Source organism: Sporothrix schenckii, assembly GCF_000961545.1.
Source record: "Sporothrix schenckii 1099-18 chromosome Unknown Cont44, whole genome shotgun sequence".
NCBI classification, from domain to species: domain Eukaryota; kingdom Fungi; phylum Ascomycota; class Sordariomycetes; order Ophiostomatales; family Ophiostomataceae; genus Sporothrix; species Sporothrix schenckii.
In genome coordinates, this window is record NW_015971145.1 from 1,252,914 (window position 1) to 1,273,595 (window position 20,682).

General features: G+C 53.3%; 6 protein-coding genes across 6 annotated transcripts; 4 read left to right on the forward strand and 2 right to left on the reverse strand.

The window, feature by feature from the left end:
* Positions 1–1,561: 1,561 nt before the first annotated feature.
* SPSK_08650 (efflux pump antibiotic resistance protein) lies at positions 1,562–3,896 on the forward strand (the record flags this gene model as incomplete). The annotated part of the gene is made up of 6 exons (XM_016735241.1): positions 1,562–2,109; positions 2,270–2,367; positions 2,462–2,582; positions 2,664–3,317; positions 3,389–3,717; positions 3,775–3,896. 6 exons carry the CDS (start codon positions 1,562–1,564, stop codon positions 3,894–3,896), a joined length of 1,872 nt encoding a protein of 623 aa, XP_016587141.1.
* A 223-nt stretch (positions 3,897–4,119) lies between these two features.
* SPSK_09384 (uncharacterized protein) lies at positions 4,120–5,337 on the reverse strand (the record flags this gene model as incomplete). The annotated part of the gene is made up of 3 exons (XM_016735957.1): positions 4,120–4,534; positions 4,612–4,794; positions 4,856–5,337. The coding sequence occupies 3 exons, from the start codon at positions 5,335–5,337 to the stop codon at positions 4,120–4,122; spliced, it is 1,080 nt and encodes a 359-aa protein (XP_016587142.1).
* A 1,197-nt stretch (positions 5,338–6,534) lies between these two features.
* SPSK_09531 (uncharacterized protein) lies at positions 6,535–7,568 on the forward strand (the record flags this gene model as incomplete). Its single annotated transcript, XM_016736103.1, has 2 exons — positions 6,535–7,195; positions 7,258–7,568. 2 exons carry the CDS (start codon positions 6,535–6,537, stop codon positions 7,566–7,568), a joined length of 972 nt encoding a protein of 323 aa, XP_016587143.1.
* Positions 7,569–9,635: 2,067 nt separating this feature from the next.
* SPSK_09395 (uncharacterized protein) lies at positions 9,636–10,846 on the forward strand (the record flags this gene model as incomplete). Its single annotated transcript, XM_016735968.1, has 2 exons — positions 9,636–9,994; positions 10,087–10,846. 2 exons carry the CDS (start codon positions 9,636–9,638, stop codon positions 10,844–10,846), a joined length of 1,119 nt encoding a protein of 372 aa, XP_016587144.1.
* A 333-nt stretch (positions 10,847–11,179) lies between these two features.
* Positions 11,180–12,409, reverse strand: SPSK_09366 (uncharacterized protein; the record flags this gene model as incomplete). The annotated part of the gene is made up of 1 exon (XM_016735939.1): positions 11,180–12,409. One exon carries the CDS (start codon positions 12,407–12,409, stop codon positions 11,180–11,182), a length of 1,230 nt encoding a protein of 409 aa, XP_016587145.1.
* A 1,406-nt stretch (positions 12,410–13,815) lies between these two features.
* Positions 13,816–14,409, forward strand: SPSK_09870 (uncharacterized protein; the record flags this gene model as incomplete). Its single annotated transcript, XM_016736438.1, has 1 exon — positions 13,816–14,409. The coding sequence occupies one exon, from the start codon at positions 13,816–13,818 to the stop codon at positions 14,407–14,409; it is 594 nt and encodes a 197-aa protein (XP_016587146.1).
* Between the last annotated feature and the right edge of the window lie 6,273 nt (positions 14,410–20,682).

Here is a 20,682-nt window from a genome sequence, read left to right on the forward strand (position 1 = left end):
GCGTCTTATACCGGCCTCCACAGTCGAGACACTGCCGTCATCGTAGCTGGCCGGCCTGCTGTCGTAACTCAATGGCAGCTTCGACCGCAGCACTGTGAATCGAAGCGCGGGCCAAGCCAAACCTCTGTCGTCTTGGAGCTTGTCCGGACCCTGCCAGTCTGCGGTGACTTTCAAAGCCCGGTCGCCGACATGCTATAGTTTTGGTTTTTGGTCATGTCAACGCGTCTCATCGCTGTCGCTGGTCATGGCCCTACATGACATATGCCACACCTCCACCGACGCTCTGCCATGCGTGCAGAGAATGGTAACGAGCGCTGGGTGTCCCGATGGCGTGCTGCGATCCGTCCATCACGGAAGCTTCACTAATGTGCGGCCAGCGGCGACCCACAGTTGAGTGGGGGCAGCCGCCCGGTGTTAGTCGTGTTCGTTCTCCAACTAAAGAGCAAGACGAGCGCCAGCCCGCTAAAAAGCTCTTTATTTGCAGCCCTGGTATTTGGGGTCAATGTCGCCATTCTGTGGGTTGTGAACGTTTTCGTCTTGTGCTGTGGAACCAACAATGCTGTTTGGCAAGCTGCTGTGTATAGCGTCCGTCGTACGTCGTACTGCGTCGAAGAAAAAGCCAAAAATTCCCATGAGAAATGTTAGGAAAGACGACGAACAAGAGAGGTTCGGCTTGACTTGAAAGGGAAGACGCCGCCCATCAAAAGAAACGAGCAATTCCAGGGACTTACATGGCTCGCCGGCAGCTTGGTCCCATCCGCCAGCTTCATGTCTCACCGTCATTGATCAACAACGACTCGGCATGAGATCGCTACAGTTTTCTTCTTCCGTGTATTTTTGCTCCCGGTTGTGTCGGCAGGTCCGCGTTGGTTGCCGTCTACGCTGCTGTGTTATTCCCGCTCGCTCTCGCGCCTTGTATGGCTTCGTAGTTTCATATCATCGGTCATGTCATGTTAGTCGAACTCCACTCGCCCGCTAAGCGCATGCGGCCGCGACCTGCAGCTTCATTGTTCCTGGAACATGGTGTGCTTGTGCGATTGTGTGCTCGCGTAAGAGTGCATCCTGGGTGTTGACTCGTACGAGGGGCGGGCGGGATGGATTCTCTCCCATTCTTCTCGCCTTGCCCTTCATTTGGGGCGCCTCCTATGGTCGATGTTCGATCATCACCAAAGCCTTTTTATTGCCGTTGTCGGAACTTTGATAAGCGCAGTCTCCGACGTTCCCATTCCGCCCAATCCCTGCTCGGTTCATTTTTCGTCGCACTGCGTTAACTGTTGGCATTTGTTTCTTGGATTTGCTTCTTGGTTCGGATTCGCTCTGTTCCCATATCTCGAACCCTCCGTCTTTATCTCGTGTTTGCTATATCTTTCTTCTGTTCGTCAGTTTCTGTTGTGGCTCTGTTGCAACTCGGCTCACCTTTACGTACCTGTTTCGACCGTGTTCATTCACCCCTTTGTCCATCATCCTTATACAGGCGTTGTTAGTAAACACCAACGAAAGACGGTATCGCTTGTTTTGAACCACACATTTGGCGACAACCATAGCAGCACTGCAACACACCATGCCGCGGCCCATCCAGACAGGGCTGGTCGAGCCCGATGAGCGGTCGCCGCTTCTCAATTTTCCACAGCTCGCCAGTTCATCCTTCGTCGCCAAAAAGGGTGGCGCCGTCGTGCGCGTCGTCGAGTCCGGCAGCGGCGGCGAGAGCGATGAGGGCCACAGTCCTACCCACGCCGGCAGCTACCGCGCGCCCAGCTTCACCGAGTCCGTGTCGACCGACTCGTCTCTGCTGCGGGACATTGAGGCCGAGGCCTCGTCCGTCCAGAACACGGGCCCGCCCAAAGGCGCCGCGTCCAACGCGGCCACAATTCTGCGCGTCGTGCTTGTCCTCATGATCGGCGTCGTCGTGTCCAACGCCGACGGCTCGCTGATGCTGGCCACGCACCCCGTCATTGCCTCCGAGTTCAACGACCTCGAGAGCTCCAGTTGGCTGTTTGGCGGATTTATCCTGGCATCGGCCGCGACACAGACCATGTACGGCAAGCTGAGCGACATTTATGGCCGCAAGAACCTGATTTTGGCCTCGTATATCATCTTCGGCCTTGGCTGGTAAGCGAAAGCAGCCCCTCTTCTGGATCAAAATGTCCATTGCTGTGAACATAGACAGAAGGCTAATGTGGTCGAATAGTGGCTTGGTGTAAGTTTTGGCCCGGAAAGAGTCGGGCTCGTGTATGATTTCGACCCGACGTGTCTCTAACTCTACAACCAGTGGCATCGGCCAGTCCATGTTCCAGGTCATCCTGGGCCGTGTCATCTCGGGTATCGGCGGTGCCGGCATGACGGCTCTCGTTTCTATTTTGATTTCTGGTACGTATTAGCGAAGAAGAAATAAAACGAAGCGTTCTCCCCTCTTCCCCTCCCATGATTCTCTCGGCCGTGTCAATAACTAACATGCAAACAGACCTTCTTCCCATCCGTGAAGTTGCCACTTGGAGAGCATACATCAACGTCGCTGCGACGACCGGCCGCAGTCTGGGTGGCCCCGTCGGTGGCTGGCTCGCGGATGTCATCGGCTGGAGATGGTGAGCTGAGCTTCTGTACTTTTTGGTGTCCTCGCCATCGTCGCATCGTGTGCAACCGTACTTACCTTTGTCTTTTTCCAGGTCCTTTATTGGCCAGGTTCCGTTCATGCTGGTCGCCACCGTCCTCTGCCAAATCTACCTGCCGTCAAACTCCCGCAACTTGAAGGGCGGCAAGCACGTCGCCACCGACAACAGTGTCTCCAACCGGGACAGGCTCAAGCGTGTCGACTTCTTGGGCTCCCTGCTGCTGGCCCTCACGCTTCTGGCCTTCCTCTTGCCCATGGAGATTGGCGGCTCCAAGGTCGCCTGGACCTCGCCCATCGTCCCCTCGCTGTTCGCCGCGTCCGTCGTCCTCTTCGTCCTCTTCATCCGCACCGAACAGCGCGCCGTCGACCCCGTTGTCCCGCTCGGCATCTTCCACATCCGCGACGCCAACCTGTCCATCTTCATCCAGATGGCCCAGCTCTCGGCCCAGCTCGGCCTCATGTTCACCGTGCCGCTGTACTTTAAGGCGTCGGCGCAAGTGTCCAACACCGAGGCCGGTGCCCATCTGTTCCCGGCCGTGGCCGGTAACGCCATTGGAGGCATCGTCTCGGGCCTGTATATCAAGAAGACCGGCCGGTATCGCAACATGATTCGGCTGGCGGCCCTGTCGGCCAGCCTGTCGTATACATCACTGCTGTTCCGCTGGAATGGTCACACAAACTGGCTCGAGTCGCTGTACATCATTCCAAGGTACGTTCGACCGGACGACAGAGTTGATTTTATTGTTCCAGGCAAGCAATAACAAACTGACACATCTGCAGCGGTTTTGGTGCTGGCATTGTCCAGAGCGCCGTCTTCATCTCCCTCCAGGCCGTCGTCGAGCCGGGCCACATGGCACCGGCCATTTCGATATTGTACCTGTCAAGCACCTGCGCCATGATCCTCGGCCTTGCATGTGCCAGCAGCATCATGGGTGTCACCCTGAAGCCGGCGCTGTCGAGAAAGCTCCTCGAGCTGAACCTGGATCCCGCGGTGCGGGAAGAGATCTACAAGAGCTCCATTTCGAACATCGAGTACATTGCAACTCTGACCGGCGCAGTGAAGGGGGCCGTCATTGACGCGTACGTCGATAGTCTGTGGTGGAGTCACAGTACGTGTTCCTCGAACAATTTTGTTCCAAACTTAAGCCAGACAATAAACTAACCAGCACCACCAGTTGTCTCCCTTGCTTTCTCGTCGCTTGCCTTCATTGCCTCGCTTGTCCTTGGCGAGAAGCCGCTGAAGAAGGAATCGGCTCCTGTGCAGTTACCAGACGAGGACGCAGCATAAGACGGTCGAGGCGTTGTACGCGTCTGAAAATAGACATTCTTCGAGTTTCCTTTGTCCAAAAGTGCACAGCGGTCCATATTAAAGACTGAAACAAGATACCAAAATAAAACGGAGAAAACAGAAAGCAGTATCAAAATGAAACCAATGACCAAACAATGACATCTCTCTATCTTTTGCCCTCACGCACGTAGCCACCGGGAACAACAAAGCAATCTCTGGATGTTTAGTTCCATGCCTTGAGAACCGTGTCGTGCTCGTCAATGCCAGTAAATTTGACACTGTCCCGCCACAGGGCGCCCGTTTTGGCCGGATCACGGGCCTCGGCGCCCTGCAGAATCGGTGCATTGCCGTTGAAGTACAGGCCCTTGGGGTGTTCGCTCATCGGAGGCGGGGACGACTCAAGGGCAGCCCGCAAGACATCCCGCGCAGACTTGGATACAGGGCGCATCACCGAGTTCGACTCTACCATGGACCAGGCGTAACCCAATGGGATCGTGATAAATTTGGCAGCGAGCGGCTTGGCGAACCAAAAGTTGCTACGACGGAGGAGATTCGTGGGTATCGCACCTGGGTCGACACCAAGTATGGACAGGTTGGACAGGGCCGGGTCCTTGTCGAATCGTTCCTGCATTTCACGACTGCGTTCTGTCAGTGTCTCTTTTTCTCATTTGTTACCAGGGTATCTGTGGCTGTCGTACTTGAGCATGTCACGTACATCATCATCACCTCGCACAATTTGGCGGCACCGTAGCGCCGTACACCAGCATCGCCAGTTGGGTCGCCGTCGGGCGGACTGAAAGTGCCATACGCAAGCGACTTTGTGTCCGTGAACAATGTCTTCCACTTTTCGTCGGAATAGAAGGTCTGGCCGCCGAACTCATTGTTTTTGTCGGCAGTACTAAAATGCAGCCAAGCCAGTCAGCAAGTCAGTACATGGAACCATAGCAGGACAAAGATACCAGGCGTAGAGTACGTCATACTCGTGAGACCAGCTGCCCACGACGACGACGCGGCCGTTCTCCTTGTCCATACTGCCGAGAAGCAGCACGGTCAACAGCCAGTGTGACAGATAGTTGGCTTGGAACGTAGTGTCATAGCCGTCCTCTGTGAACGTCTGGGTGGACTGCTCCTGGAAGCCCGCGTTCCAGATCAGCGCGCGGATGGGAGGCAGTTTGCCAGTGGCCACACGCATCTTGATGTCGTTGGCCACGTCGCGCACCGACTGCAGCCGGTCAAGGTCGAGAGCCAGGACGTCATGCTTGTGCACCTTGGGCGACTTGGCGAGCACAGACTTGAGGTTCGAGGCACCGTCGACGTTGCGTACAGTATAGAGGCCGTGATACTTGGCGGCGTTGGCGGTGTTGCTGACGATCGTAGCAACGATCTTGGCACCCAGGGTCCCATTGGTCCCCGTAACGAGAATCGAGCCTTCGGCAGTCATTGTGGAGAGGAAGCTGTCGTTACAGACCGAGATATCGAAAGACGACTGTCCAGAGGACGGTACGATTTGATTGTTGTTGGTGCGTCCTCTCTTTTATATCAGGAGAAAACCAGAGAGATAGCAATGATTGGGTCATGAGACGTTTCCCTTTGTTCTATGTCAACTTATAGGTGGTGTGATATTTAGGTGTTGTTGGCTCTTTCTGCCATTGACAACCACCGCTGACTGTCCTTTGCTATCACAGTTAATTGCGTCGTACTTGTGCTGGCGTCAGCGTCGAATTCACAATAGGAAAGTGCGATGAAACCTCACTTCGATTTGTCCGGCAATTGGGAAAGGGCCGCCGTGCACTCATTCAAGTGTTGTTGACGATCGGAGCCGGTGCAACGACGGGCCTTTTAGGTACGTTTTGTGTCCGATTGCCGATTGCGCTTTCCCATTGTATGAGGGCCTGGCGTGACAAATTGAAAGTTACGGCGCCGTACGAATTACTATTGTCATTAGCTCCCAACTAGCCTCCACGTGATAGAACGTGAATAGTGGGGAATGTTATCGCGGCAGTTTGCAGTGAGGCTGCTTGTCGCAGAACATTGATTCGCGGTCATATATGACTGCGCGTGTGAGCGCGAGGTATGTTCGTGATGGAAGCCGATGTTGGCAATAGCACCTGGTCGGACCTTCCTCATCACGGTGACACTGTTTTGTTTGCTAAAAAGGCTGGTTTGGCCCAATAAGCCAGGTGCTCTTCGGCAATTGCAGACCGGTAGGAGCAGGAGTACTTGCTTGTTCGAGTTGCAGCCCTTCGTGGGCGTTCTTGTGTAAGCTGCGCGAGTTGCTCTTTCCCGATTTGGCCTCCTCAGTTGGGGCTACACAGCGTACTAGAACAGTGACAGTTGGACCGTTGTGGCAACCGCGATGTCTTGGACAAGAGCGCGAGCAGCCTGTCTCGACCGCTCCTTCCTTACCTGTCAGTCCACGTCATCATGGGATACGAAGGCCTCATCGTGTGACGCGTGCCAGCCAAAATGAGTGTGTTGTGATGTCACGCAAAAGAGCTACCTGTTTGCGCGCCTTGACATCGACATACATATACCACGTTGTCGTTACTGTCGGCAGGAAACAAGCTTTACAAACCCGGCTCGTGCCTGGCATCCTTTGCAATTCTCGCGACAACGACCCTACACAAGTACCTTTACGATGTCTCTCTCGACGTTTCTACGAGCAGCTCCTCTCGGGCTCCTAACATTGTCAGCGTCTTTTGTCGGCTGGGCGCACGCGCAATCTGCGGTCGCGGGCGATCTGACGCTAGCCGCGCCGTATGGCATCCCTCCGGGCCTCTTCAACACCTCCATTATGCGCGCGGTTCGCCAGTCGGCCGTGTGGGTGCCCGGATACAACCTGTCGGCACCCGAGGGCTTTGGCCCGAGTGGTAACGGATCGGCCGTGGATGGCTGGCAGCTGGGCGTGGCTGTCGCGGACAATGTGCCTCTGAGAGACGCCGAAGATCCGGACGTCGACAGAGCACAGGTGATCGACGCGACGACGCTGTGGCTTCAGGCGCCAGGCGGTGTCGAGTACCTCAACGCGACGGCTTGGAAACTGTGCGCCACGGTCTTCCCGTACGTCAATATGTCTGCCGTCGTCGAGGGTGGCGACGGAGACGGCCAGAACAACGGGAATTGCGGCGCTTGGTTGACGGACGAATGTGCCGCGGCAGTGAACGAGGCCGCATTGGTGCACGGCATGAACGTGGCGGGCGACTGCTTCAACATGACCATTCCCGAGCGTTGTGCACCGTACTTTATGCGCAACGGTGGCAATATGGAACCGTCGTCGGTGAGCAGTGTTTCATTCGAACGTCGGCCATCGAGAGCGCTTTGCCTCGACTCGCAAACTCCTACTAACCAAATCGTGTCGCAGTCCTCGACGAAAAGACCCTGGCCGATGGCCGATTCTACGCCTGGGGTAGCCCGCCGACGTCGACTGGCGACACGGACGCGTTGGAATCGGCTCTGGGCCACGTCTGGCCTGTGCTCCTGACGTGGATCCAATTCTCACCTGGCGGTGGCGTTTTCTCAGCCAACACGCACGTTTCTTGCCTGGCAGCATCCTCCAACGGAACAGGCACTGCAAAAGAGCGAGGTACGATAGCATCAGCCAGTCGCCCTGGTATTTTCTTAAACTGGGTCCTGGTGGCACTCATCTCTGTCGCGCTTAGCTTGCTGATATGACTGGAGAGAGCCAGAGCGAGCGGCGGCTGCGAGACGAGCCGGACGAGGCTACTAGACACAAAGTAGCAAAAGGAAGCGAGCCATGACGCACAACGCTCGACTTCTGAGGAGACGAGAAAGACGGAGGAACAAAGGAAGAGACGCAAGGTCGAAATTGGAAGGAGAAGAAGGAGAAGGAGAAGAAAGGGTGTGGCCAGAATTGGGAGTTTTGAGAATGGCGGACCTGGGCCATTGGACACCGAGCGCTCTTTTCGACCTCCCAAGGATCAACTTGCAGGACCCGATCGGGCCAGACCATACCTGCGGCCAGACGTGCCTGGAGTGTTGGTTCGATGTGGCGATATGACGCACAAGCGAACCGCTTGCTCGGTGACAGGGACGGATTTTGGAAGGGGCCCAGAAGAGATGACAGACGGCAGGCGATAGACGACGGACGACAGGCGCGGCGCTACGTCGTCCTTTTCAGAAAACTGCCGCTCATAAGGTCAGCCGAAGCGGTTTGCCGCCGGAGAGCAAGACGACTCCTGACGTGGCAGGCCGCAGCCCAGGCTAGCCGGGAACAACAATTCAAATAATCCGGTCCCAAGCATGTGGTCTGTTCAGTTTGTGACCATAGGCGCACCCATGTTACTCGGCTATCGTCAAAGGAGGCTTATTTTCTTCTTTCATTAATGTTCAGGAGCATGCACCGACAATTGGCGGCAGGCAGCGGATACACGATGCAGATTAGTATGGATCCACAAGGCCGCCAGGATGGACCGATGCCCCATCTTATTGGCCCAGGGCACTTTAGCACAAGCCTCCTCGGCGGCTAAAGAAGACGCTTGTAACGGTTAGTCCCTTTGCAAACCGTGCACTAAGCCTCAAGGATGTTGGGATGTCAACAAAAGCTCACAAGAGATTGACAGCAGCGATTCATAAAGAAAACCACCCCTGCGCCTCCTTTTCCCAAGGGCTCCAGCGGCACACAGCCCCAGCTTCAACCAAAATTAGGAGTGTCCAGTCGTTCAAACCGGGGAAAAGGAAAGCTTTCAAAACCCCGTACTGAGCAGCAGCACAATGGCTAGCCTATTTCAGCTCAATTGCTGACCAACTGTATGTTGTATTTTCGAGAGTTCTGATGGCAATTTTTCCACTAGCATTTTCATCTCCTAATGGTGCACTGCGTGTGGCTCTTGCGTGTGTTTCGGCGTCGTTCTGCATCGCATCCTGTTTTTTCAAATTGTGGTTGCATTTGGTCTCCCGAGGGGAAGAAAGGGGCCAAGCTCCAGCAGGGCCGAGACCAATCATCTACGACTCTGTTGTACGCCACATCGGCAACAGTGCCACACCATGGCGACGCGATAGACGTGGTCTGTGGGTTGAAGGATTTCGAGGGTTACAAACACGAGACATGGGAGTCTCCGCGGACTGCGGAGTGCGACGTCCTCCGGTGGAAAGAAGTTCTTTGTTACCAAGCCCGCCTGTGCAAGCCCTTGCAAAAGAGTTTAAGCTGGTCATTCTGCTCTACCTTTCCTTTCCTCGTGGTCTCAGTGTTGTGCTTGTTGTGCTTGTTTTTTGGTTTCTGGTTTTTGGTTTTCTTGTTTCTCCTTTTTTATTTTCTTTTTCTCCGCATTGTTCCCGATTTTACAAGTACCCTCTGCAAAGTACGGAGTGTCGCACCACTGGTCGTTCTGTGGTGAGAAGTCCTTCGTACTCCTCGTGTCTGACCTTTTGTTCCGTGCCTCTTCTCTCCCTCCCGTCATCACTTCTCCTTTTCTGTTCCATTTTCTCTCTCCTCTTCATTAATACCCCGGGCCATATTTCGAGTCGACGCGTGGCATTGTGTTCTATTCTCTATCGACAATACAAGTCGTTTCGTTTTGCTGATCACTTCTTTGTCGACGTTTGTCGATTTTTTATTTGCCTCTCTGTGGAATTCTCGCCGTCTTCCATCGCTCCACCGAAGTCTCCCAAGGGTCCTGAGTCCTTCCAACGGGTTGTCACCTACAATCCCGTCTCGTCCATCATCTCGCCTCGCTTTCGACCGCCTCCGCCGACACGAAAACAAGCTGATCGTCTCTCGCGATGGCGACGGCACGAACGAACCTCGGTCCTCTGACCACGCCGTTTACCTACCCAGCCAGCTGCACAAACAACGTCATCCAGTGCTCGTACTGCCTCGTCGCCTGGCAGGCGCAAACATGCAGCAACAACCCCAATAATGCCGCCGGCGTCCAGGACAATGCAAACTGCTGGCCACCACGAACAAAAGCCGACACCATCACCACCGAGGCTGCCCTCTTGGGCTGGGGCATCTACTCCCCGGGCCTGAGCTGCCCCGTTGGCTACAACACGGCGTGCTCGGCCACGGGCACGACGATTGGCGGCTTCCAGTTTCAATTCCCCGTCTCGGCCGGCGAGACGGGTATTGGCTGTTGTCCTCCGTACGTAATCTCCCTTGCTCTTCCTCGTTTTGTGGCCAGCTGTCTCTCTCACCGTCTCCGACTACGACAAATAGCTAACACACGCTTTGCAGAGACTACGCTTGTAGCTACGGCGGCAACGGAGCTGCCCAGACCTGCTACAGCATCGCGACAACCGGCTCCTTTCCGGCTGTGCAATGCTCTGGCGGCTCCAGCATTGCATTGAGCTACTACACGTTGGGCAACGTCGCCACAGTGACCACGACACAAGTCAGCACCGTGTCCAGCTCCGGCTCTGCCAATGTGCCTGCCAGCACCGTGACCGCGACGGAGGTGGACCTCTTCAACTTCAACACCGTTACGCTGTACGCGCCCATGTTCCAGCTCGTCCACAAGGCCAGCGATCTGCCCAGCTCCAGCTCCAGCTCCAAGGGCACCTCGTCCCCGACCAACACCGCCGACAGCACCGGCTCGTCGGGCGCATCCAGCGCATCAGACAAGTCAAGCGCCAAGAGCTCCAATGGTCTGTCGTCTGGTGCGATCGCCGGTATTGCCGTTGGCGCCTCCGTGGTCGGCCTGGCGTTGCTGGGCGCGTTCATCTTCCTGCTCATGAAGCAGCGGAAGCAGAAGGCAGCCGTTGCGCAGTACGCACCGCCGCCCAACGTGTCTGGGAACACGGGCATGGCGCCAGGCATGGCGCCAGGCATGGCGCCAGGCATGGTGCCAGGCATGTCGCCGGGTATGTCGCCAGGCCCTATGCACGAAGGTTCGTACTATGCCTCGTCCACGCCGCTATCGATGAAGAGCGGGGTGATGCACCCGTCGCCGGTGTACGAGGTGCAAGGTGAGTATCCACGGCAGGAGCTGCCATGATGAACGAGTGCCGTTGGTGGGCGAGGACTCGGATGACCTACCGCACTGATTGCCCAATATCGGCTTTTCTTGATTTCTGTTCATTGATATGCACTTAGCTACAGCGTTCTTTCTTTTCTTTTTTTTTTTTTGGTTTTTTTGTTTCTGCGCTGGACATCTTTTCTATTACTTTCGGATCGCCCTGGTGTTATTGGCTCCAGGGAATTATTTTCGTCTTCTACGAGACGGTGTAGTGGTAGTTGCATTTGCCTTTAATTTAAATACCAAACCGAAATGCCACTTCTATATACATAAAAAAACCGTCAAGTTTATGCAATGACTAGTATGCAACGACTATTGCGCCAGGGTTGTATTCTCCGCAAAGACGGCCTTGAGCCTCTCACAACAATCCAGGTACAGCTCCTCGGACCCCTCTGCCGGCGTCAGGGGATTCGGGCTCTTGTCCCAGCCGTGCGGCACGGCTGGAATCATCTTGTAGTACACGTCCTTGCCGATCGGCTCGCGGCCGAGGCGCCTGGCCAGATGCTCGCCTTCGCGGAGGAGCATGTCCCACTCGCACGTGTAGAACAGGATGCAGGGCGGCAGGTCGCGCGCCAGGCGCTCGTCGGACGCTTGGGACGGCGAGAGGTGCGGGTCCGAGAGGTCGAGGTCTGGTGGGTAGAGGTAGGATGCGTCAAAGAGGTCCGTCAGATTCGACGGCAGCGCCTGGTCCGGCCGCGTGCAGGTGGCACGACGCTCGGCGCGGCTCAGCTTGTAGTCGACCGCCGGATACCACGTGGCCGTTGCCACGACATTGTGCGCCGGCAGCGGGGAGGAGGATGCTGCGTCGGCCACCTCCTCTTTGTACGCACCCAGGCGGAGCAGCGACGTCAAGCAAAGGTTGCCCCCGGCCGAGAAGCCCGACGTGGCCAGCCGCTCTGGGTCGATTCGCAGGGACGCCGCGTTCCGGATCAGGTACAACAACGCGTCCGCCCCATCCTCCACCGCCGTGGGGAACGCGTGCTCAGGCGCCAGGCGGTACTCTACCGACACGAAGATGGCACCGGCGGTCTGCATCACGTGGCGCGCAAAACGCGCGTCGTCGGTTCCGGCGCCCAGCACGAATCCGCCGCCGTGGAAGTTGACAACGGTCGGAAAAGGCCCTGCGCTCTGGCCATTTTCTGCACGTTGACCGTATGCTTTTGGGGTGTAAAATTGCAGAGTGAACGTGCCGCCTTTGTGCTGCTTGGACAGCGTCGACGTGACGGTCCGCGTGAAGTTGGGTGAAGGCGGCCGGGGGGGTGCCATACAGTGCAATGCCATGCCAACATACTGTAGCGAACGCCACCATATGGCCGACATGCGCAGCGAAAAGCGCGAGGGCGACGACGGCGGCGAGGTCGTCGTCTTGTCGGTCGCCTTGTCCTGAAGCGAGCTCTTGGCCGCTTGAGCCTCCGCCTCCGGGCCCGGATTGTCCCTTGAGTCGGCGGGTCCCATGGCAGGCCCTTCCACGTTCGTTTGTGTCGGCGCGTTCTTAGCAACAGGATGCCCCTCGCTCCCCTGCTTGTTCTTTCCCTTTGCCATGCTTCGTAATAGTTGCTGCGTCGTGCGATGCAACTCAGCCGGAACTAGGACGCAATCAAACTTATGTCCCTTCACGTCTTCGCATCTTTACTCGTGGTGTGGACGGTGGGTTGCCAAGCACTAGCCCTGGTTAGCGCCTGTCCTTAAGGATGCTTTACGTTGGTTGGCCCGGAACCTAATGGCTCCTCTGGACCGCTCTCTTCTTTTGAAGCAACTCGATGTCAGCGAGTCGTGGGCTATGAAATTTTTCACGTTACCTTACATTCGAGATGCGTCAACACCGTCACGGTTGCTACAATGCAGACCGAAGCTGTAATAGCAATGACGAGACACGTGTCAACGAGACAGACATGCTCTCATTGTACTTGCTAAATAGTACAGAAATATGTCAATTGTTTATCATTTTTTTGACCGGAAAAAATCAATATAAAATGGTTCTAAAATCGGAACCAAAGATGCCACAGGCAACAACACAGAGAAATAATCGTTGCCAACCTCCCCCGTCGGTAACGAGCCTCGTTGGTTCACTTGTTTGCTCGTTTGTTTGCTCATTTGTTTGCTCATATATTGTTCGTTTGGTGACTGATTAGCTTTGTGGGTCCTTTTTACGTGTAAGTGACTAGGGTCTTGGCACTGAAGCAGGTGTCGGATGTTCTTCCCGTGATCTTTGACCTTCTCAACAATTTACCTTCGTTGCACTTCCCTCTATTTGATTTCCTTTTGCGACGTATTTCGTACTCTCCCTCCATTTGTCGACATAAATTAATTACCAGACAAGACTTGCGTGGCTGTCCGGTTGTTGTTTCTGTCCTCCGCCTCCTGCCGCCTTCAGGTTTGCAGTAACGGTGCTGGTGGAACCTGTTTTTCGGCCAGAATTGGCCACCGGTGAGAACCACGACGTCACAGCCGTGCAGCGATCGGCGCTCTGAATGTGTGTGACAAACAAGAAAATCTCCACAAACGAAGATTCTGTTAGACAACATAATTGGGCTAGCCAGACACAAATCAAGGTTCTGCACAGCATGGTCGCTGCAGGGTAGAGCCTCGTAAGGTTGAGTATTGCTCGCATTCTGATGTCTTCTTGGCGATAGTGTTTTGGTCACAAGGGACGCATCCGAGAAGGCTTTGCAAATCGGAGGCGTCGGAGACGTGTCCGAGGTGTCCTAAACAGTTTCTAACTCGCTGTGAGGCTGTCTGGCTGCCAACCTGCCGAACTTTGGGAAGTGCTCGCCACCGACTTGAGCAAGAAGGCGGGATAAGAACCCTTAAACTCCCTCCTCCCCTTCCGACTCTATAAAATGAGCCGCGCGGTGGAAACCTAGAAAGAAGAACTGCATCTTACAAATTTCAAGAACAGAATACACTGAAAAGCGACCAAGCTGCATAAACCGTCATCCACCGAAAACATGTCACACTACTCTGCAGAGCGCCGTGGCCGCTTTGCACGTCGCTACGATGATCGTAATGACGATCGTTACGGCGGCCGCTGTGATGACCGTTATGATTACCATTATGACGACCGTTATGACGACCGTTATGACGACCGCTACCACCACGGCTACAACGCCTACGACTACGGCGGCGACTACGGCCACGGCCGTCGCGACTCCACTGCCGTTGATCGCCGTCGCTCCCAGCCGGTACGGCGGAGCAAGAGCTCCCATCGCTCCCATCGCTCATTTTCCGCTTCATCCCCCTCCTCTTCCTCCTCCTCCTCCTCCCGCCGTAGCCCTTCCGTCGGCCGCGAACTCAAACATGTCGTCACATCCGCCCTCACCGCCGGCGCCGTCGAGGCCTTCCGGCTGCGCAACACACCGGGCAAGTGGGCCTCGGGGGCCAAGGGCGGCCGCGTGGCCACGGCAGCCATTGGTGCGGCTGTTGCTGACACTGCCGTCGAGAGTAACAACCACAGCGGCAAGCATGGGCGGCGGCATGTGGTAGAGGCGGCGATGGCCGGTCTGTTGACGGACCGGCTCGTGAATGGGAAGCGGAGGAAGTGAGAAATGGAACGTGCTAGATGGCCGTTGTAAGGTTGTCAATAACCGTTAGCAATGCAGGCGACACGACGATAGGTTGTCGTGGGATGGAATCGGGGAAAGTTGTATGATATGAGTTTGCAGAGGAGCTTCGCCTCGGCCGTTGGCTACTATGATGACGACACTGCGTTTCTTTTTTATCGGGCTATTTCCCCCTTCTTCATTTCTTTCTCTATTGTTCTTTCTTTGTATATTTTTTTCTGTACTTAAAACCAACCTGTGTCATGAACTTATTTGTCTCGTTTATTGCTTACACAACGGCCAACAGCCATTCAGCTGATGGCTTCATCTCGTTTTGATTTATTTTAGCAATATTTCTTGTCGATTTCCATATTACTTACACTTCTATGATCGAATGAGATCATTCCGTGAGTCTAAGAGATAAGGCACTGGTAGAAGACACACCGCCGGCGCTTGACACGTCGTGACGGCTCTGTGTTGATGATCTGAAAAAAAATCAAAATCGTATTCCACTTAAATTCTCGCCTCACCCCTTAAAAGGCGGGTCGAAGTCTCAACGATGATAGCACCATTCTGATTACAATTTGACGCGGAGTTGGCGACGAAAATGTTTATTCCCAATAAGATAGCCCAAGGACGGCAGCGATCAGCATCAACCTCATTCAAAACACGGACGCTCCGGTGACCCGTCATGTCTTTCCGTAACCCTTTTTAAATATCTTGGCAAACCCATCCCTGCGAGGGCAGATGGATACAATAGATAAGACACGATGGTATTCAGGGATCGCATGAAAGTGGTGAAGATTTTTTGGAGAAAAAAAAAAGCAAAAACAATGAGACTCCTGTCGGTACAAGGTCACACTATCATGGATGTTCCACCATAGGCAGCAGTTCGAGTATCTCATGTCCACTGTGGAACGGACTTGACGAAAAGAAGGCCTAGTATATCAAAAAATAAAAGAAAAGAATCCCACAAGAGAGGGAAGGCCACTGTGTGATCGTTGCAAAAGTGGCCTACTTTCCTTGTGGCATGTAGTCAGGGGAGACCATCCAGGGCCTTACAAAGCTGTAAAGATAAATAGTCAAAACTGAAAGTGTACGCACGAGTTTCTCGTAAGATGACTGTTGTGACAGTGCTCCTGTATGTCGTGGAATCGAAATAGAGTGCTCAGTTAGGAACACCGGAAGTTCGGTTCACACAGATTCTTGATCGCGCCTTTTCCTTCCTTCACATCGTCCACAGAAACCCGTCGGGGTTACATTTTGATATTTTTGACCATGATTCGACGTCCTTCGTCTCCTATAAGATAGATGAACGGACTCCCACAGCATGACTCGGTAGAGCTTAACGCTCCAGCGCTCTCACAGTTGAGATAATATATTCCTGTTAGTCATTCGTCCGGCCATGCTTTGTGAGACGAGGCAATACTGTATTCTATTCACCTATATTGAGTCGGTATTCACACAGTCTTCACAGGAAACGCCGTTCCTTTGCCTCTGGACGTGGGAAGTTTCCTTGACTGTTCTTTAGCTGTGGCACGTTCTGAAGGAATCTGTTTCCAGATCGGACTATTTGGCTCCCGAGTGCTAAGTGGATAACGCCATTGCAAAGGTAAAATGAACACACGACGGAACTGAGGATAAATCTAAGTTCATAAAAATATGCCTTGAAATATCACCCGAGCACTTCACTCGTTGTTCTGATGCCAACAAAATCAAAGACATCAAGACGGAGACTCGCTTGTTTGTAGAAATCATACCCTATTTTAGAGATGCCTTTGTGCAATATTTCTTTTTTTCGTTATGGCATGTCCCCTCTTCTTCATGAAAATCGTGGAGACTCGTGCACAGGAAATAGTATAAAAAGAATAAGAAGAGAGACAGGGAGAAAACAAAAAGAAGAAGAGAAAGGCATTCTTACACAAGAGCCGCCACGGGGAACGGCACGTGACCCCACTTATTTCTATTAGTAGTGCAGTGCACTGCACGTCCTTTGCCTCGTTTAGTGAATTGAATCGTATCGAAAGAGGATCGCCAGATTGCACACTATCCCAAAGAAATAATGCGGTAACAGAAGATGGGAGAAGGCTGCTAATTCAACTTGAAAAAGAAATTCGAAGGAACAAAATTGAACGAAGAGCTCCAGTTGTTCCATCGCTGCAAGATGAGTCGAGGGCCTGAACGAGGACCCTGCATTTTGTCGGAATTATTTTCGTCTTCCTACTTTCTTTTATTTCTAATTTTAATTTAAATTTTTTGTCGCTCCGTGATCTCTTCTATTCGTCACCTTAATCCTGTGACAGTTCCATGTTGCTTCTTTCCTCGGTCAAAATGGACTCTTCCTTGAAATTTGCTACAGCGCAAATGTAAACTAAGACACTTTGCCCGGAGGTGCCCCTAAATCAACTACTGCCGAGATGGGATCGGTTGTAGGAATTATTAGGCGGCGACCCGGGAGCGAGAGGGCGCACAGAGACGAATGAGACGCTGCAGCTTTGACATCCACAGTGAAATCCACAAACTGAAATGTGTAAAGAGAGGGAAGCCAGAGGCCGTCGGGTGGTCGCCATTGGAGATGACAGGGCAGGCGGTAGAGGAAATGCGGTGACGTCTTTACCCTATCCCCTCTGTCATGACCCTGGGGGGATTGTTCCGGTACTTTTCGTGTCCCTCGGGTCTCGTAATCCAGAGGCGGCCAAGGCTGTGCTGGGAGCGAATTTTAATGGTGCCCATCAATCCCGTCAAACCGGGGGGCAACTGATAAGAGTATTCTGTATTGCGAATTGCCAACAGTAAAAGACAGGACACAGACCAGACGACAAAGCTACCAAGAAAAAACGGGCCTGAGAGATGTGCAATGACAATGTGTAAAGCAGCCTTACCATTGGCGCGATAAAGACCAGAGTCGCGACCAGATCTGTAGGTGGGCATTGGTTGGTTGATCTATCTAAGGGGGGTGTCGTTAGTGGGTTGAGAGACGTGAGAGGGAAGGCCAGGCTGGAACTAACGCGGACGCATCGAAGCTTGTTTTAGAAAAAAGAACGTGAAAGAGAAATCCCAAAGCAGACAAGGCCCAGAAGGCAAGGAGCCAGAGAGGGACAAGGTCTTCGAGGCTGGCGCTGGGCAGGTGCGAAAGGCTCTCAGCACAGTGGACGACCCTCTAAAGAGTGGGATTTCATTGGCCAATGGCTCTTCGTATCCAGGTCCCTGGCTCCCTCTTGTCTTTCCCCTAAAGGCTGGGCATTTTGGCGGTGGACAGTAAGAAATGGACAGTGATGGGCCCTGGGCTCGTTTTATCGCGTGGCCAGGACTGGTTGTGAGGCAGGTGCGTTGCTAACGGTTTGCTGCTGCTGTACATAACCATTAAGTAACAGAATCCCTAATTAGGCTTGGGGCCCTCGATGTCGGGTCCCACCTGGCCCGCTTTGACAGGGCAATTGGCGAGGCAGGCACGCTTTCAAGTGTTTGCACACGAAGAGCCCCAGAAAAAAGACGGGACAAGACCGCACCACGGCACTGGGCGACGAAACTGACGAAAAGGCACGCGAGGAAAGGAACCGCCGAAAGGCAATGACACGAAAGAAGAACAAACAGACAAGGCAAGAGCACAGGCGACATCGTGCAGGGGGAAGGGGAAAGTGGAGAGTTGGAGCCTACAAACAGTCACGTGCAATCTCCACACAATCACAAGCAATGGACATGGGATAACAAAAGAGGAAAGAAAGATGAGAGGATCTGTATCAAGAAGAGACGCACATACAGAAGTATTGCGCATCAATAATGGAAGCTGTGCGTGCGGTTTAGGTATTGCCCAGTATATTTGTTGTCAGACGAATTTTGTACAAGCTTTCTCTTAGCCGTACTCTCTTTACTGTGCAGCTTTGAAGGAAAAAAGGTCTTTTACTGGCACAAATGAGTTCCCTACCCGCTCTTTCCGCAATCGGCCGCCTGTGAGGTCTTTTCCCTGTTACTGAACATAAACGACATAGCCTTCCCAGTGACCTAACTGGCTCGCAAGACTGAGAAGGCAAGGGGGAGTCGCTAGGCACGATCGAACACCTGGGGCGTGGATGTGTGTATCGGAGTTGGCAAATGCTCTTGTGCTTCGCTTGTGGATTTATTACTCGGTAAATTTACAGAGTATGTGTGAGTTACGTCGTATTCTCTGTTCTTTTCAAAGTTTGTTGCATCCAGTACAACACAACAAAATAAAGACCGGCTTTTCAAACGGAGCACAGGGCGCGGAGAAAGCGGAGAAAGCTCAGGTATTGCATTGGAGCATGCCATACAGATTTTTTCACCTCAAGGGATGGCAGGCTTACAAGATGCAAGAACAATCATGTGTGCCACCCTTGACATGAGGAGACAGGTCATGCCTCACGCCAAAAACCTCAATATTTGACCCCGAATGTCAAAAAGAGGAGAATCATAGGGCTGGATGGGGCAGATGAGTCGACGAGGAGACGAGGGTAAAACTTTGGAGAATCACACTGCGGCATTTCCACGCCAATCCGTCATATCCACCGCACCAATATCGTTCTGTTGTAAGTAATGCTCACAGGTTTACTCCGAAAGTCGCCGGCCTGCCTCTTGTCGATCCTGGCATCCTGGGTAGGAAAGAGTTTGGTTGTCGCGTGGGGAAAAGGTTAAAAACACCATACGACTAAACGACAGCATGAAGAGTTACGAGCGGGCCTGACAAAAGCATCGCAAACAACGCTTCTGATTCGTACAAAACGAAGAGCATATACGGAGTTTTTGATATGGTCACTTGATGGGCACATGGAAACCACAAATTAGAATGTCTCCCGCTGCCGAACCGGGACCTGGAGAATTTGCTAGCCAAAGAAAGATGGGGGTGCCGAACAACAACACATCTGATGTGGAAAGCCATGCTGCAAACGACATGCATCCCGCATCTAAGAGATATGTAGGGGGTGCACAGGAATGGGGACAGGGCGACTGTCCAGGTCCCATCGCCATCCCGTCCTTGCAGATGGCCGTGGGTTGTAGGTTTGTGCCTCGCTGATTGTTCGCGCCAGTGGACGTTCACAATTGGCAATTGCTAATTGTCAACTGTCGAGATGTCCGATGTAAGCGGCTTCTCACGAAGAAAGCTTCTCACGTCGTTTCGTTTCAAGTTGACGCTCGTTGTGTTGAAATAACATTGTTACTTCTCGTTATTTATGCTATTTTCCTTACTCTTTTCTTGTTCGCCCTTAACCTTTTTTTGGCCGGTTTCCAGAGACAGGGATAATAGACTCTTTTCATCATTAAATTCGTAAGTATCAGAGAAAGGGCGTGGCAATAAAATTTATAGTGGAAACTAGGGGCGTGGATACAAAGATGTATCAGCAGAGGATGAAAGGAGAGTCGACGGAAGAAAACGAGCAGAGAAAAAAGATGACTCTGACGTGCACCTTTCAGGTCGTACCAGCTTGCGACGAGCATTGCACTGTCAAAATCACGTAGAAAACAAAGTCGCGTTCAAATGTGTATTATGGGAAGAGATGGACACATTTCAAGGTGGAGGCCGCATTCGGACGTGTTCTGCTTGTCACTACGTTTTTTCCGAATACGGCTTCATCCGTTTCGTACCTGCCCTCGCATCCCGATAGAAACCAAAAGACATGCCCTCGACTTCGTCGCAGCCGAGCTACGGAGCAGGCGCGGACAGTAGCTCTTTCTTTTCTTTTGGTCTGGCCTGTCGCGCCTTCCTCCCCGTCTTCTGTTCCACATTGCTGCCGTGACCTAGACACACCCCCTTCCTTGTATGCGTGTGTCCTGTCCAGCCGTCTGGCTTGCGTGATATACGGGTGGCTTGGGTCTTGTATGCACTCCCTCCCACGCTGCGCTTCTATTTCTCATATGATGCTCACATTTGAATTTCACATATCATGGCGTCGCATGGCCCACCCTTGTTTTCATACGTGCACTCGTAGTTTCATAGCAGGACATGTAAAAGGATCAGCTTAGAACTAAGAGGGAAAGAGCACGCCTCCATGTCACTTGTCCACTGTGCACAAAACCCGTCTTTTAGAGAAGGAGCGCCGGTCGTTGCGTACTCAGTAGGCTTGTTTGGGCGCGCTCGTGATTTCCACGCTAGGCCTTGCCGTCGGAGTGGAACGGGGGGCGAAAAGTCTTTCGCTTTGCTGCACTTTATCTCTCTTTTGAAAGTCTCTTTTATGCTGCCAGCTCCATATAAGGCACAGCCGAGCGAGGTAGGAGTAAGACCGGTACGGTTTATTGTATGGCATTTACGCGGCCGACAAAAGT